At 44.2% G+C, this 18,882-nt stretch overlaps 1 protein-coding gene across 1 annotated transcript in view; it reads left to right on the forward strand.

Annotated features, from left to right (window-relative positions):
• LOC143765184 (uncharacterized) overlaps nucleotides 1-18,882 on the forward strand; it is an 84,555-nt gene that overhangs the window by 27,693 nt on the left and 37,980 nt on the right. The window contains exon 3 of the mRNA XM_077251609.1: nucleotides 8,048-8,217. Within this exon, the coding sequence (XP_077107724.1) occupies nucleotides 8,048-8,217 (170 nt within the window). The remainder of the gene's footprint in view (nucleotides 1-8,047; nucleotides 8,218-18,882) is intronic.

The following is an 18,882-nucleotide window of genomic DNA, read 5'->3' on the forward strand; positions in this document are numbered from 1 at the left end:
GGTCTTCCAAGCTGGGGTACGTGGGGAGGGGGCGTAATTTGGCCTTGCATCAATCTCCCCTCTTGCCAATGCTCTGGCAACTGTCACAGGTCTGGCAGTACTGACGAACATCATAGGTTACCCCCGGCCAAAAGAAGTTTTGTGTCAGACGATGCCTGGTGCGACTGACGCCGAAGTGCCCGGCCAAGGGTATGTCATGAGAGATTCGCAGTAACAGTGCCTATACTTCTTGGGAACTACCAGCTGTCGTTTTATAGTGGGGCTTGTCCCTGTGTGGTGCTGCTCTGTGATCCGGTAGAGGAGTCCCTGCTTCCATATAAACTGTTCCCCTTCCAGTACCCCTCTCCCCTCCTGTGCCTTCCCACGATATCCCTCCAATGAAGGATCCTCAAGTAACTCCCTCTTAAATTCATCTGGGGTGGCCCAAGAAATGAGTCTGGCGATGGGAATACGTGTAGGGCTGGGATGTCTTACCTGGGCCTCCTCTGAGTGTGATTCCGCCTCCGCAGCTCGAGCTTGTCTCCGGGTGGTCACAGGATATGTCTCAGCCAGAGGGGCAACCGAGAAGGCAGACAACATGGGCCCCAAGTCATTTCCCAGCAAGACGTCTGCAGGCAAATCCTCCATCAAGCCGACCTCAACAAGGCCATCCCCGACTCCCCAGTTCAGGTGAATCCTGGCAGTGGGCAGTCGATGTATGGCTCCCCCTGCTACACGGACTGCCACTGTCTGGTCCGTCTTCTCTTGGTCCCGGACGAGATGAGGCTTCACAAGGGTCAAAGTTGCTCTGGAATCTCTTAGTCCCTGCATGCGTTTCCCATTAACCCACACGACCTGTCGATGCTGTTGTCGATTATCTGCCCGGGCTGCCTGCACTGGGTCTACTTCATGCAGCACTTCCTCCATTTCTTCCACCCCTTGGTTAGTGGTAGCCCCCAATGCCGGGTCAGCTTCGCCTTGGTAGCAGTGTACAGCGGCCCGGCTGAAGGTAGCTGTTCCCGCCCTTGGCTACTGGGTATGCTGAGTCCAGTTGGGACATTGTCTTTGCAGGTGGCCCCAGCTGACGGCAGGTGTGGCATCGCGCCCCAGGGGAACTGTGGTAGGCCGGGTTTCTAGCTGGTCCCCCTACAATCTTCGGTGGTTTGGGGCCCTCCAGGTCCATGGGTGGACCCTTGGTGACCATCTTTGATCCGGACAACTGAGGCCTCCTGGCGTCATGATGTTCATCGGCCAGACGAGCGGCTTCCTCAAGAGTCATTGGCCGTCTGTCCCGAAGCCATTCCTGTGTCTCGGGGGTTAGTCCATTAAAGAATCGTTCTAACAAGAAGAGCTGGAGAACATCCTCCTTAGTGGTTGCTTGGCTCCCTTGTACCCACTGTAGCAGTGACCGCCGTAATTTACAGGCCCATTCAGCGTGGGTATCGGTTACTCGTTTTAGAAGTCCACAGAACTTTTGGTGGTATGCCTCTGGAGTCAGCGCTTCTTTGATCCGCTCATAGTCCATACAGTCATCATCAGGTACCGTGCGATAGGCGTCCGCTGCCCGGCCTGTCAGCTTGCTGGCCAGAATCTGAACCCGTTCCTCCGGCTTCACTTGATGAAGGGCACACTGCCGCTCAAAGTCCTGCAGAAAGCCATCAATGTCTTCCTCTGCCTCCCCCAACTGTCGGAAGGCATTATACTGGATCTTTTTGTGGCTTACTGTTGAAGGTACCTGGTTGGAGGCCAGAGCTCCCCCTGCTCGCTGACTCTCCTCTCTCTGCTCTGCCACCTCCATCTTGGTTAGCTCTATCCTGATCCGCTCGGCCATCTTTTCCTTCAGATCAGTACGCACATCAGCCATCACCTCTCGTATGATCTCTACTGCAGGGTTTGGGCCATAGAACGCCAGTCTGTTCTTTACCTCCCTCTGGAATTCAGTCTCCTCCACGTTTACATTGGAGGGCGCTGCACTGTCGTGTTCCATGATGGCTGCTATCAAATCCGCTTTTGTTTTGTTGCTGGCGATTAACCCTCGGGCTTCCACCAGATCTTTTAATGTAGTCCTCTTTAACTTCTGGTAGTTGTTTTCCATTCATTCCTTTCCTCCTGTAGAAGGGGTATCACATCCCGCTTTCTGCCACCAGTGTAACGGGGTCTACCAAGCTGGGGTACCTCTTTCAGTACAACCCCGTGTTTCATGAGGTCCACTTTGCTTTGGCTGGAGTCTGAATGAAGGACGCTGGCTGGAATTCCTTGATTACATGAGAGCATATAAAAGCTGACTGCTTCACGTATTTCCAGTCTCACACACTTTATTCACAGGACACAAAATATATTACACAGATACAGAGGGCAGGCCAATAGAAAAGCAGCAGGCCAGACATACATTACAATAGCTGCAGGGGGCCGGAGCCTGCCGATATTTACTGTGGGAATTACAAAGGTGGGGGAGGACAGTAGGGGGATATCTTGTCCCCTCTGCCCAGGGGTGCAGCCTGTGGGCTGATGCATCTCACATGGAACCTATTATTCATACATATAACTGCACAACATATTCTGGGTGCTGAGTGGTTCCATAACACGTAACAGGAGGATTAAAGTGCTCAGTGTGCATATCCTTAATGGTAAAAGGAGTAAGTCCGGAACAAATGGCAGTAATATGGATTAAATAAATCAACAAATCATTGGTGGTCCGTGGGTACTATACCTGAAGACTGTGCTGACACCCCGACGCGCGTTTCGCGTTAGTTTTATCGAGGGGAGTGTGATATAATGACTATATTATATAGTCATTACAGAGTGATCTATTTCAAGTGTTTATTTCTGTTAATGTTGATGATTATGGCTTACAGACAATGAAAACCCAAAAGTCATTATCTCAGTAAATTTGAATAATTAACGAAAAAACCTGCAAAGGCTTCCTAAGTGTTTAAAAAGGTCCCTTGGTCTGTCAGTAGGCTCCACGATCATGAGGAAGACTGCTGACTTGACAGATGTGCAGAAGGCAGTCATTGACACACTCCACAGGGAGGGTAAGCCACAAAAGGTCATTGCTAAAGAAGCTGGCTGTTCAGAGTGCTGTATCCAAGCATATTGATGGAAAGTTGTGTGGAAGGAAAAAGTGCGGTAGAAAAACGTGCACAAGCAACTGGGATAACTTCAGCCTTGAAAGGATTGTTAAGAAAAGGCCATTCAAAAATTTGGGGGAGATTCACAAGGAGTGGACTGCTGCTGGAGTCATTGCTTCATGAGCCATCACACACAGACATATCCAGGACATGGGCTACAAGTGTCGCATTCCTTGTGTCAAGCCACTCATGACCAATAAACAATGCCAGAAGCATCTTACCTGGGGCAAGGAGAACTGGACTGTTGCTCTGTGGTCCAAGGTGTTTTCAGTTGAAAGTAAATTTTGCATTTCATTTGGAAATCAAGGTCCCAGAGTCTGGAGGAAGAGTGGAGAGGTACACAACTCAAGCTGCTTGAGGTCTAGTGTGAAGTTTCCACAATCAGTGATGGTTTGGGGAGCCATGTCATCTGCTGGTGTAGGTACACTGTGTTTTATCAAGATCAAAGTCAGCGCAGAAGTCTACCAAGAAATTTTAGAGCACTTTATGCTTTCCTCTGCCAACAAGCTTTTTGGAGATGGAAATTTCATTCTCCAGCAGGACTTGGCACCTGTCCACACTGCCAAAAGTTCCAAGACTTGGTTTAAAAACAACAATATCACTGTGCTTGATTGGCCAGAAAACTCGTCTGACCTTAACCCCATAGAGAATCTATGAGATATTGTCTAGAGGAAGATGAGACACCAGACCCAACAATGCAGATGAGCTGAAGGCTGCTATCAAAGCCTCACAGCATTGATGCAAAAGGAGCCCTGACCAAGTATTGAGTGCATTTACTGAACATACATTTTGGATTTTAAAAGCAATTAACAGAAATAAACACTTGAAATTCATCACTCTGTTTGTAATGACTCTATATAATGAGTTTCACTTTTTGTATTGAAGAACTGAAATAAATTAACTTTTTGATAATATTGTAATTCTGTGAGAAGCACCTGTATATGTATGTATGTGTAAAAAACAATATAATACAAAAAATACACTACTAGTGTATGTGTGAATATATTAGTGTGTATGTATATACAGTACAGACCAAAAGTTTGGACACACCTTCTCATTTAAAGATTTTTTTTGTATTTTCATGACTATGAAAATTGTACATTCACACTGAAGGCATCAAAACTATGAATTAACACATGTGGAATTATATACTTAACAAAAAAATGTGAAACAACTAAAATTATGTCTTATATTCTAGGTTCTTCAAAGTAGCCCCCTTTTGCTTTGATGACTGCTTTGCACACTCTTGGCATTCTCTTGATGAGCTTCAAGAGGTAGTCATCGGGAATGGTTTTCACTTCACAGGTGTGCCCTGTCAGGTTTAATAAGTGGGATTTCTTGCCTTATAAATGGGGTTGGGACCATCAGTTGTGTTGAGCAGAAGTCTGGTGGATATACAGCTGATGGTTCTACTGAATTGACTATTAGAATTTTTATTATGGCAATAAAAAAGCAGCTAAGTAACGAAAAGCGAGTAGCCATCATTACTTTAAGAAATGAAGGTCAGTGAGTCCGAAAAATTGGGCAAACTTTGAAAGTGTCCCCAAGTGCAGTGGCAAAAACCATCAAGCGCTACAAAGAAACTGGCTCACATAAGGACCGCCCCAGGAAAGGAAGACCAAGGGTCACCTCTGCTTCTGAGGGTAAGTTTATCCGAGTCACCAGCCTCAGAAATCGCAGGTTAACAGCAGCTCAGATTAGAGACCAGGTCAATGCCACACAGAGTTCTAGCAGCAGACACATCTCTACAACAACTGTTAAGAGGAGACTTTGTGCAGCAGGCCTTCATGGTAAAATAGCTGCTAGGAAACCACTGCTAAGGACAGGCAACAAGCAGAAGAGACTTGTTTGGGCTAAAGAACACAAGGAATTGATATTAGACCAGTGAAAATCTGTGCTTTGGTCTGATGAGTCTAAATTTGAGATCTTTGGTTCCAACCACCGTGTCTTTGTGCGACGCAGAAAAGGTGAACGGATGGACTTTACATGCCTGGTTCCCACCGTGAAGCATGGAGGAAAAGGTGTGAATGGTGTGGGGGTGCTTTGCTGGTTACACTGTTGGGGATTTATTCAAAATTGAAGGCATACTGAACCAGCACGGCTACCACAGCATCTTGCAGCGGCATGCTATTCCATCCTATTCCATCCGGTTTGCATTTTAGTTGGATCATCAGTCACCCACAATGAACCCAAACACATCTCCAGGCTGTGTAAGGGCTATTTGACCAAGAAGGAGAGTGATGGGATGCTACGCCAGATGACCTGGCCTCCACAGTCACCAGACCTGAACCCAATCGAGATGGTTTGGGGTGAGCTGGACCGCAGAGTGAAGGCAAAAGGGCCAACAAGTGCTAAGCATCTCTGGGAACTCCTTCAAGATTGTTGGAAGACCATTCCCGGTGACTACCTCTTGAAGCTCATCAAGAGAATGCCAAGAGTGTGCAAAGCAGTCATCAAAGCAAAAGGTGGCTACTTTGAAGAACCTAGAATATAAGACATATTTTCAGTTGTTTCATACTTTTTTGTTAAGTATATAATTCCACATGTGACAATTCATAGTTTTGATGCCTTCAAGTGTGAATGTACAATTTTCATAGTCATGAAAATACAGAAAAATCTTTAAATGAGAAGGTGTATCCAAACTTTTGGTCTGTAATGTATGTATGTGTTCCTTTTGGGAAAAAAAGGAGTGGGATCCCTTTTTTTTTTTTTTTTTTTTTTCTTTCAGTCCAATTTTGGCTGAGAAAAAAAGCACAGATGAGCTGTGGCCCATAGTTTAACATTGGTCAGAGTGCAAACCATAATATATATATATAGATAGATAGGTAATAATAGTTTTATAAATCGGATTGAGTTCGTCCATTTTCTTTGCCGTTGAGTATGGGCTCTAAAGCTATCAGTGGTGTCTGGCGCCTAGAGTGCCACTCATTAAGTAAGAAATATCAGTTGGGGCTAAGAGACAGTTGGTGTGTGATTCACAGAGTGAAGAGTACAATTTAAGGTCAAGTTGGATCAGTTCAGGAGATTTGAAGTCCAGAAACACGTGTTGCTGCATCATGGGGGTGCGCTGTAGTAATTAGCATGAGGAGTTTAATTCCTCCCTGCCAGACTTTGTTGCATTATCTGACTTTGTATAACTAATTGTACTATATACAGTCATGGCCAAAAGTTTTGAGAATGACACCAAAATTATATTTTCACATGATCTGCTGCCCTCTGGTTTTTATTAGTGTTTGTCTGATGTTTATATCACATACAGAAATATAATTGCAATCATATTATGAGTACCAATAGGTTATATTGACAGTTAGAATGAGTTAATGCAGCAAGTCAATATTTGCAGTGTTGACCCTTCTTCTTCAAGACCACTGCAATTCTCCCTGGCATGCTCTCAATGAACTTCTGGACCAAATCCTGACTGATAGCAGTCCATTCTTGCATAATCAATGCTTGCATTTTGCCAGAATTTGTTGGTTTTTGTTTGTCCACCCGTCTCTTGATGATTGACCACAAGTTCTCAATGGGATTAAGATCTGGGGAGTTTCCAGGCCATGGACCCAAAATCTCTGTTTTGTTCCATGAGCCATTTAGTTATCACCTTTGCTTTATGGCAAGATGCTTCATCATGCTGGAAAAGGCATTGTTGGGCGCCAAACTGCTCTTGGACGGTTGGGAGAAGTTGCTCTTGGAGGACATTCTGGTACCATTCTTTATTCATGGCTGTGTTTTTAGGCAAGACTGTGAGTGAGCCGATTCCCTTGGCTGAGAAGCAACCCCACACATGAATGGTTTCAGGATGCTTTACAGTTGGCATGAGACAAGACTGGTGGTAGCGCTTACCTCTTCTTCTCCGAATAAGCTGTTTTCCAGATGTCCCAAACAATCGAAAAGGGGATTCATCAGAGAAAATGACTTTGCCCCAGTCCTCAGCAGTCCACTCCCTGTACCTTTTGCAGAATATCAGTAGGTCCCTGATGTTTTTTCGGGAGAGAAGTGGCTTCTTTGTTGCCCTCCTTGAAACCAGCAGCCCTTGCTCAAAGTGTCTCCGCCTCACAGTGCGTGCAGAAGCACTCACACCAGCCTGCTGCCATTCCTGAGCAAGCTCGGCACTGCTGGGAGTCCGATCCCGCAGCTGAAACAGTTTTAAGATACGGTCCTGGCGCTTGCTGGTCTTTCTTGGGCGCCCTGGAGCCTTTTTGACAACAATGGAAGCTCTCTCCTTGAAGTTCTTGATGATGTTATGGATTGTTGACTGAGGGGCAATCTTTGTATCTGCGATACTCTTCCCTGTTAGGCCATTTTTGTGCCGTGCAATGATGGCTGCACGTGTTTCTTTAGAGATAACCATGGTTAACTGAAGAGAAACAATGATACCAAGCACCAGCCTCCTTTTAAAGTGTCCAGTGATGTCATTCTTACTTAATCATGACTGATTGATTGCCAGCCCTGTCCTCATCAACACCCACACCTGTGTTAATGGATCAATCACTAAAACGATGTTAGCTGCTCCTTTTAAGGCAGGACTGCAATGATGTTGAAATGTGTTTTGGGGGTTAAAGTTCATTTTCTGGGCAAATATTGACTTTGCAAGTACAGTAATTGCTGTTAAGCTGATCACTCTGACATTCAGGAGTATATGCAAATTGCCATTAGAAAAAGTGAAGCAGTAGACTTTGGAAACATTAATATTTGTCTCATTCTCAATTTTTGTCCATGACTGTACAGTATATTTGTAAAATGTAATGGCTACTAAAAGAAATGCTGTATTGGAGATTCGCTGTTTTCTTCAAAACATGAGTGAATAAAATGGACCTTGGGTTGCTGAATGGCATTTGGGTGGTAGCAGTAGTATAAAATAATGAATCTGCAATTAGTATAGCAACATTTCTGTCTTTATGAAATTTTGTAAAGTGTTTCTTTTCTTGCTCACTTTTAAGTTGTCAGCTGTCTTTGCACCAGTCAAGCCACCATGACAAGAAGTGTTACCAATGTGACCAATGTGGGAAGGAACTGACTACTCTTAAGAAGTTACATGACCACAGTGCCTACCACTCTGATGACAGACCTCACAAATGCCATCTCTGTGACAAGGCATATAAAGTAAAAAGTATGTATAAGAGCCATATTTACTTCTAGTCCCTTTGGTTTGGTATTTTCTATAGGAAAAATGTACATGGTGTATTACAGTATTTAAAGGGGTTTTCCAGGTTTGAGGTAGATCTGTGAAGTCACTCTATATGACTTCAGATTAGCATAGTTTTGACTACGTGTGTTACGCACACTTGCAGGATTCCCCTCAGATTTCCATATATAGCGGTGGTCATGTTGTGCCGACTAGAATCTAATCTACTTGTCTCAGTAGAACATTGAGTGAAGCTGAGGAGTAACATGATTACCCTCTCAATCTGGCATTTGAGCGGAATTCTGACTGGTTGTAATGCACACTGTAGGGGTTCGTTAATCTGCAGTCCACATAGAGTATGCTATGGGCTCAGCTGGTGAGGTGGGTTCTTTAAGCTGTAGGTCAGGGTGTACAACATGGAGAGAAGGCTATGGTATAAGTAGGATGGCACGTGGATCAGTGAGGACCAGGACTGCTGATGACATTCAGACGAGCTTAGAAGGAATCCCCAATACAGATAGGGCCAGGAGTGTGGATTTAGTCCAGGACTTGCATCAAACATATGGTTAGTGGTAGTGTTGTGTGTCGTCAGCAGATGACAAATGGTTAACCTCTGGCAGAAGTTCTGAACAAGAAAGCTGGATACTTTCTAGCAGAAAGGACACACAACACTGCTCCAACAGAGTGTGGCATCTGTATAACAGAGGATGGTTTGTAATGCTTACAGCAGAAAAGTGGTTAACTGCATGTCTAAGCCAGGAAGTAAAAGCAGATGGTTGGTAAACAGGCTGGAATTTGCTGAAGAGATGGTTAGCCAGCTGAGAGTAATGGAGGGTGAGACAAACGCCAAAAGGACACATGCAACTGAATTCACAGCCTATTTAATACTGAGACAGAACATGGCTGTCTGAGACAGCCATAAGGGGAATCTGTTGTCAGATTTTTGCTACCCCATATGAGAGCAGCATGATGTAGGGGCTGAGACACTGATTCCAGCAATGTATCACGTACTGGGATACATGCTGTGATTTTGATAAAATCACTGTTTAATCTTCTGCAGATATAGCAGTTCACTGACCCTTGAGCTCTATGTAACCCCTCCCCCACCACTCATGCACCGTGTACATAGAAAGCTGCCAATCAGAGAGCGGGGTAATACAGTGCTCCCTAATATGCTTAACTACCTGGCAGCAGGTTTACTAGTCCCCTAGTTATAATCTCCTGCTTATCAGTGATTTTATCAAATTTGCAGCAAGCAGCACAATAAGTGACACATCACTGGAATCAGGGTCTCTGTCGCTACATCATGCTGCTCTCAAATTAGATGGCAAGATCCTGGTGACCAATTCCATTTAATTCCTTTATGAAAGGGCCAGTTTCCGTTTAGTTTTTTTGTTTTTTTCCATTTTTGTTTTTTCCTCCCCTGTTTTCCAAGAGTCATAACTTTTTTTTTTTCTTTTTCTTTATCCACTTAACTGTGTTTTTTTTTTATGGGACAAATTGTACATTTGAATGATACCATTCATTTTCTCATGTGATGCTCTGAAAAGCGTGAAAAAAAATTCCACATATGTTGAAATTGCAAAAAAAATAGGGCAATTCCATTGTTTTGGAGTTTTTCATTTACCGTGTTCACTAAACAGCAAAACTGACCTGGCAATATGATTCTCCAGGTCTGTATGATTACACCTATGTCAAACATTCAGTTTTGTTTTTTTTTGTAGCCATGTTTCAAGACCTGAAACACTTTCAATTGCCATTGATGTGGGGCTGTGTGAGAGCTCATTTTTTGCGCCCTGAGCTGAAGTTTTTACTGACACCATTTTGGAGAGATGTGGTGATGTGACTAAAAAAAAAAGTAATTCTGTAATATCATATCATATATCAATTTTTTTTTCTCGTTACCCTGTTTACCAATTGGATTAAATGATTTCATATTTTGATAGTATAAGCCGACCCGAGTATAAGCAGAGACCCCTAATTTTGCCACGAAAAACTGGGATAACTTAATGACTCGAGTATAAGCCTAGGGTGGGAAATGCAGCAGCTACTGGTAAATGTCAAAAATAAAAATAGACACCAATAAAAGTAAAATTAATTGAGACATCAGTAGGTTAAGTGTTTTTGAATATCCATATTCAATCAGGAGCCCCATATAATGCTCCATACAGTTCATGATGGGCCCCATATAATGCTCCATACAAAATACCCCCCATATAATGCTCCATACTGTTTATGATGGGCCCCATAAGATGCTCCATATTAAAATATGCCCCATATAATGCTGCACTAATGTTGATTATGACCCCATAAGATGCTCCATAGACACATTTGCCCCATATAATGCTGCACAAATGCTGATTGTGGCCCCATAAGATGCTCCATAGAGATATTTGCCCCAAATGCTGTTGCTGCGATTTAAAAAAAAAAAAAAAAAAAAATCACATACCTCTCATCGCTCAGGCCCCCGGCACTTGTTAGTCACCTGTCCGAGTTCCATCGTCGGCGCTGCTGTGTCTTCCCCATCCTCCGCACTGGCGCTCAGGCAGAGGGCGGCGCGCACACTATTTGCGTCATCGCGCCCTCTAACCTGAGCGTCACTGCAGAGGACGCAGAAGACACAGACACCTTCTGTGTGACACATGGTACCGCTCATTACAGTAATGAATATGTGGCTCCACCCCTATTGGAGTGGGGTCCATATTCATTACTGTAATGAGCAGTACCACGTGACCGCTCAATACAGGAAGAAGCTGTCAGCGCCCGGAGAACGAGGGACGTCCAGGGACCGCGCCAGGAGCAGGTGAGTATTATTAGACAGCTGCCGCTCCCCCTTCCCTGCCGACCCCTGGGAATGACTTGAGTATAAGCCGAGGGGCAATTTCAGCCTTAAAAAATGGGCTGAAATTCTCGGCTTATACTCGAGTATATACGTTACGTGTATTTTTTTTTTTTAATAGGTTAGAAGTGGGGTAATTGGAACTTTTGTGGTGGTGATGTTTCACATTTAAATTTTTTTTACTGTATTTGAAGGGAATTTAAAGCTGCGATCATTTGATCTCTTGTGATATACACTGCTCAAAAAAATAAAAGGTAACACTAAAATCCCACATCCTAGATATCACTGAATGAAATATTCCAGTTGCAAATCTTTATTCATTACATAGTGGAATGTGTTGAGAACAATAAAACCTAAAAGTTATCAATGTAAATCACAACTAATATACCATGGAGGTCTGGAGTTGGAATGATGCTCAAAATCAAAGTGGAAAATGAAGCTACAGGCTGACCCAACTTCAGTGGAAATGCCTCAAGACAAGGAAATGATGCTCAGTAGTGTGTGGCCTTCACGTGCCTGTGTGACCTCCCTACAATGCCTGGGCCTGCTCCTGATGAGGCGGCGGATGGTCTCCTGAGGGATCTCCTTCCAGACCTGGACTAAAGCATCCGCCAACTCCTGGATAGTCTATGGTGCAACGTGACGTTGGTGGATGGGGTGAGACATGATGTCCCAGATGTGTTCAATCGGATTCAGGTCTGCGGAATGGGCGGGCCAGTCCATAGCTTCAATACCTTCATCTTGCAGGAACTGCTGACGTACTCCAGCCACATGAGGTCTGGCATTGTCCTGCATTAGGAGGAACCCAGGGCCAGCCACACCAGAATATGTTCTCATAAGGGGTCTGAGTATCTCATCTCGGTACTTAATGGCAGTCAGGCTACCTCTGGCAAGCACATGGAGGTCTGTGCAGCCCTCCAAAGAAATGCCACCCCACACCATTACTGACCCACTGCCAAACCGGTCATGCTGAAGGATGTTGTAGGCAGCAGATCGCTCTCCACGTCGTCTCCAGACTCTGTCACGTCTGTCACATGTGCTCAGTGTGAACCTGCTTTCATCTGTGAAGAGCACAGGGTGCCAGTGGTGAATTTGCTATTCCTGGTGTTCTGTGGCAAATGCCAAGCGTCCTGAACGGTGTTGGGCTGTGAACACAACCCCCATAATTTTGCAGGGCTCTGTCAGTGCTCCTCCTGTTCCTCCTTACACAAAGGCTGAGGTAGCGGTCCTGCTGCTGGGTTGTTGCCCTCCTACGGCCCCCTCCACATCTCCTGGTGTACTGGCCTGTCTTCCGGTAGCACCTCCAGCCTCTGGACACTATGCTGACAGACACAGCAAACCACCTTGCCACAGCTCGCATTGATGTGCCATCCTGGATGAGCTGCACTACCTGAGCCACTTGTGTGGGTTGTAGATTCCTCTCATGCTACCACGGGTGTGAAAGCACAACCAACATTCAAAAGTGACCAAAACATCAGCCAGAAAACATTGGTACTGAGATGTGGTCTGTGGTCCCCACCTGCAGAGCCACTCCTTTATTGTGTCTTTATAATTGCCAATAATTTCCATTTGTTGTCTATTCCATTTGCATAACAGCATGTGAAATTGATTGTCAAACAGTGTTGCTTCCTAAGTGGACAGTTTGATTTCACAGAAGTTTGATTTACTTTGATTCTGTTGGTTAAGTGTTCCCTTAATTTTTTTTGAGCAGAGTAAATAGGAGTGCATCAGCATGGCTATGTATAATGAAAATTATGATTGCCTATGAACACCAGGTGCAGGATGTCTTCACAGGAGAATTGTCATGACAGGGACGCGGGTCTTCAGCATGTCATGGCAACCCATCAGCACCCTGCGATCACATCACAGGCACATGAAATGACGCGCCCCCTGCTGGCGCATGTTAAATGCCGCTCCACCCGCAGCTGTCAAGGGCACATGATAGCTGATTAAAGGGAACCTGTCACCAGGTTTTGCCGATACGAGTTACGGCCACCCACTTTCAGGGCTTATATACAGCATTCTATAATGCTGTGTATAAGCCCCAATCCGACCTGCAAGAGAAGAAAAATAACTTTTATTATGACCTCAACCTGTAAGAGAAGAAAAAGACCTTTTTATTATACTCACCTGCAGGGCGCTCAGGTCAGAGGCGTGTCTCTTTTCTTAGTCCGGCGCCTCCTGTCTTACGATCACAGTCCTCCTTTTTGGTTTGTGTGGTTGACGCGTCCCTGTATCATCCACAGTGTCTCCTCACACTCCTATGCAGGTCTGCCTTCAAATCAAGGTACTGCAGTGTGCATTGCAGGACTTTGCTCGGCCCTCAACAGGGCATATAAGTACGCCTGCGCAGGAGTGTGGTTTCGGGGAGCCTGTGTGGATGATGCAGGGATTCACACGAAGCAAGCAGGAGGACGGCATCGCAAGAAGATGAGAGGCGCCGGACCAAGAAGAGCGACACCCCTTGGACTGGACCACTTCTCAAGTGAGTATAATAAAAGGTCTTTTTCTTCTCTTACAGGTTGAGGCAGGTATACATCATAATAGAATGCTGTCTAGCAGCCCTGAATGGTGATGGCCAAACCTGGTGACAGGTTCCCTTTAAATCAAATATAGGAGACGAGAGCAGGGCCCAGTTTTGGTGCTGGGACAGGTGAGTAACAGTGGCTGCACAAATTTACTGTAAGCCCAGAAAACTCCTTTTAAGTATGCTTTATTTTAAGAGTATATTACTATACTTCAATGTTTGCTGCAGTATTGTTCTATTAGATGCACTTCAGAGGTTTGGATAATTTCATGAGCTTTGTCGACAGTGCATCACTTTCGGCTGATGATTAGATTTTCTCCCATCGCCTCATGGACTGATTTTACTTTTGATTAAAATTGTCCTAGTTTGTGTGGTTAGAAAATAAAAAAAAATAGCTTTTTAGCTAAATATTTATTTAAATTCTCCTAACTTTATAAAACAAATTTATTCCACAGGCTGAAATGTATTAAACCTTCTATATGTGCCCAGTCCAGTTGGGCTACTTATGACGGAATTTCTTGGTAAATCAGCTGTTATTGGTCCCTTCCTTCTTCTCAGTAATTTTAGAAAAGGTTCAAATCCTAGATTAAAAGTCCTCTTACCCATTGTCAGGAGCACATCATCTATTTACAGAGGTGGCTGTACTGCCAACCAACTGATCTTGAGGTCCGCAAAAACAATGCGATCAGCAATAATGGAGTGACTCGTCGCTTACCCTTCGGTTGCTAAACATTTTTACACTAGGCAATGACCTGAAACAATCGTTTATATGGTCGTTGAGGCGACAAGCCTTGTGCCTTTGAGCATATGCTTAACCATTACACGGCCAAATCATATCAATTTCTCAGTTTGCAGATGTACTGTGATTGGTTGGCAACAGAGTCCATTTTTCTTCTAGAAATCTTGGTTCAATACAATTTTGAGGGTGAGGTCATTTTCTGAACAAGTCTGCCATATCCATGCTGGTAGGGAATAGATGAGGGGCAGTACCCCCAAAACACAGTGTCTACAAATTGAGATTCTAGTTTTGGCTTTTATCCTAAGTCATGTTACAAGGCTCGTTAAAGGGTCGACATTGACTTTCAGGATTGCTTCTTCCAATAGGTGGCACTAGAGTTCTAGTCCTTTTTCTCTCTGAAGTGACAATTTGGTAAGGAATAGTGAAATTCAAGCATGATCCAAAACTCAATACCCTCATAAAAACATTTTTCTAAATAAATTTAAAAAAAGCGGTTGAAGTGGGAGAACAACTTTTACTTATTGCATAATCCCAACATGCAAGACGTCAATTAAGAGTCTTATTACTATACTAACTAACATAGGTATACAAAGTAATGTTTAAGCAAAATTCTGGGGGACAGAAAAGTTATTACTCATATGTATAGTATCAATTCTCTTTTAATGGTATTATACCGTAAGTTAGAAATACCCATAAAAGTCAATGGGCCCAATTAATCAAAGCTTATACTCCAGAATTCTGTCGCAAAAGCTTTTAAAAGTCACAAAAGTTAGTCGCAACTCGGCGTTATGCCAGAAGATTGCGACTTTTGGTGGCTTCACAACCAATTCTCCCAGATCCATCAAAATGGGTGAAATGGGGATGCTGCAAGGGTGTTACGCCACAACTTGTTTATTTCATGACGAGCTGTGGAGTTCCCTACTCCCAGAAATCTGTGCCGCATAGAGGTTCACTCCGTTCGTCAGATGCTTCAGATTCATGAAGAGGCATGTAACTTTTCATGAATCATGAGCATCTGACTCTAGCACACCCCCTCATCAAGGTCGGCATGAACAACGTTGGACTTGATGAATCTGGCCCCAAAATTTTTTAATAAAATAAAAAAATTGTTACACTGTTTGGGTGCATAAGAGTACAATGTGAGCATGTGGTTAATAAAAATAACTATAGTCATATTTCAAATTCAGATCTCAATTCAGATCTCAAATGATAGAATCCAACGTACCTCACATCTGAGAAAAAAATTGGCATGGTCGCTAAAACTGGCTGTAACGCCAAGGAGTTAAAATACAGGAGGTGGGTAATACAGGTGCTTCTCAATAAATTAGAATATCATCAAACAGTTCATTTATTTCAGTTCTTCAATACAAAAAGTGAAACTCATATATCATATATAATCCTTACAAACAGAGTGATCTTTTTCAAGTATTTATTTCTGTTGATGTTGATGATATGATTACAGCCAATGAAAACCCAAAAGTCTTTACCTCAGTAAGGCTAGGTTCACATCGCGTTAGGTGCCATCCGTTTAACGGAACCGTTGCTAAGCGGCACTAACGCAATGTAACGGATCCGTTAAAGCAGCTATTGCCATCCATTATCGTAACGCATCCTAACGCATGTCAAAATTGGCATGCGTTAGCGATGATGCATTACTTTGTGATGCACCCTCGAATGTACTCTACCTCGTTTTCGGGTACTTTAGGTCTAATGCACAGCGAACTGATGCCTTTGCTGTGCATAGACCCCTATTACTAACGCATGCCAACGCAATGCTACCATACGTTAGCGCAATCGTAGAAAAAAAAAGGATTTGGGCATCAGCGTTAGCGCATCCGTTTAACAGATACGGTAAACGGATGGCACAAACGTGATGTGAACCTAGCTTACATTAAAATACTTTAACATCAGCTTGAAAAATGATTTTCAGATCCAAAATGTTGGCCTACTGAAATGTATGTTCAGTAAATGCACTCAATACTTGGTTGGGGCTCCTTTTGCATCAATTACTGCAACAATGTGGCGTGTCATGGAGGAGATCAGCCTGTGGCACTGCTGAGGTGTTACGGAAGCCCAGGTTGGTTTGATAGCAGCCTTCAGCTCATCTGCATTGCTGGGTCTGGTGTCTCATCTTCCTCTAGACAATACCCCATAGATTCTCTATGGGGTTAAGGTCAGGTGAGTTTTCTGGCCAATCAAGCACAGTGATACGGTTGTTTTTAAACCAGGTATTGGTACTTTTGGCAGTGTGGACAGGTGTCAAGTCTTGCTGGAGACTGAAATGTCCATCTCCAAAAAGCTTGTCGGTAGAGGGAAGCATGAAGTGCTCTAAAATTTCCTGGTAGACGGCTGTGCTGACTTTGATCTTGATAAAACACAGAGGACCTACACCAGCAGATCACATGGCTCACCAAACCATCACTTATTGTGGAAACTTCACACTAGACCTCAAACAGCTTGGATTGTGTGCCTCTCCACTCTTCCTCCAGACTCCAGGACCTTGATTTCCAAATGAAATGCATCATTTACCTTCCCTGTGGAGTGTGTCAATGACTGCCTTCTGGACATCTGTCAAGTCAGCAATCTTCCCCAAGATTGTGGAGCCTACTGAAACAGACCAAGGTACCTTTTTAAAGCTTAGGAAGCCTTTGCAGGTGTTTTTTCTTAATTATTCTAATTTACTGAAATAATGACTTTTGGATTTTCATTGGCTGTAAGCCATAATCATCAATATTAACAGAAATAAACACTTGAAATAGATCACTCTGTTTGTAATGACTCTATATAATAGGAGTTTCACTTTTTGTATTGAAGAACTGAAATAAATTAACTTTTTGATGATATTCTAATATTGTGAAAAACACCTGTATATCTTGTGGATTTGTTACTGGTAGTTTGTCTTCAGGACAGGTGTGCACAACTTGCAGTGTAGAACCATGTATCCCATGATGACATTCTGTGTGGCCTCCAATCGTATACAGTGGCATACGAAAGTATTCACCCCCTTGTCTTTTTACCTTTTTTGTTACAAAAATATTTAAACATGTAATGTAAGCCGATTTGTATGTGATGCATCAGCACTAATAGTTTAAGTTGGTGAAATGAGAAAAATATAGGCATAAATTAAATTTATGGGATAAAGTACCGTATATACTCGAGTATAAGCCGAGATTTTCAGCCCATTTTTTTGGGCTGAAAGTCACCCTCTCGGCTTATACTCGAGTCATACCCAGGGGTCGGCAGGGGAGGGGGAGCGGGGGCTGTCTAATTATACCAACCTGCTCCTGGCGCGGTCCCTGCAGGTCCCTGGCTTCCCCGGCGCTGCTGCTTCTTCCTGTACTAAGTGGTCACATGGTACAGCTCATTACAGTAATGAATATGCGGCTCCACCTCCCATAGGGGTGGAGCTGCATATTCATTACTGTAATGAGCGGTAACGGTGACCGCTCAGTACAGGGAGAAGCAGCAGCGCCGGGGAACCAGGGACGTGCAGGGACCGCGCCAGGAGCAGGTGAGTATAACGGGGAGCGCAGCGCTGCGCGATATTCACCTGCTCCCCGTTCCGGCGCCGCTCCGTCTTCAGCGTCTTCTGCTGTGACGCTCAGGTCAGAGGGCGCGATGACGTGGTTAGTGCATGCCCTCTGCCTGAACGTCAGTGCAGAAGACGCTGAAGATGGAGTGGCGCCGGAACGAAGTCAGGTGAATATTGAAAGTGTCGGGGGCCTGAGAGGTGAGTATGTGATTTTTTTTTTTTTCTTTTTATCGCAGCAACAGCAAATGGGGCAAGTGTCTGTATGGAGCATCTATGGGGCCATAACGTTTGTGCAGCACTATATGGGGCAAGTGTCTGTATAGAGCATCTTTATGGGGCCATAACGTTTGTGCACCACTATATGGGGCAAGTGTCTGTATGGGGCCATAATCAACGTTTGTGCAGCACTATATGGGGCAAGTGTCTGTATGGAGCATCTATGGGGCCATAACATTTGTGCAGCATTATGTGGGGCAAGTGTTGGACCTGGTGGTTAGGTGCACCAGGAATGACCTGATAGTTAAACACGGAATCGGGACGAGCTCTGGGGAAATGGGAACTCTGCTGACCGCAAACCCTACTCCTATCAACACAACTAGAAATAGCCGTGGAGCGTGCCTGACTCCGCCTAGACGCCTCTTCACAGCCTAAGAGCTAACTACCCCTAAAGAAAGGAAACAAAGCCTCACTTGCCTCAGAGAAATTTCCCAAAGGTAAAAGCAGCCCCCCACAAGTATTGACTGTGAGTTAAGAGGAAATCACAAACACAGGATGAAATAGGCTTTAGCAAAGGGAGGCCAGTCTAACTAAACAGATTGAGGATAGAAAAGGGATCTTTGCGGTCAACACAAAAAACTACAAAACCACGCAGAGTGTGCAAAAAATACCCCCGCACCGACTCACGGTGCGGTGGTGCCACTCTGCACCCCCAGAGCTTCCAGCTAGCCAGGCAGTTTCATGATAGCAAGCTGGACTAGAACTTGGCAAGAAAAACCATATGTAACAAATGAACA

Source organism: Ranitomeya variabilis, chromosome 1, assembly GCF_051348905.1.
Source record: "Ranitomeya variabilis isolate aRanVar5 chromosome 1, aRanVar5.hap1, whole genome shotgun sequence".
Lineage (NCBI taxonomy): Eukaryota > Metazoa > Chordata > Amphibia > Anura > Dendrobatidae > Ranitomeya > Ranitomeya variabilis.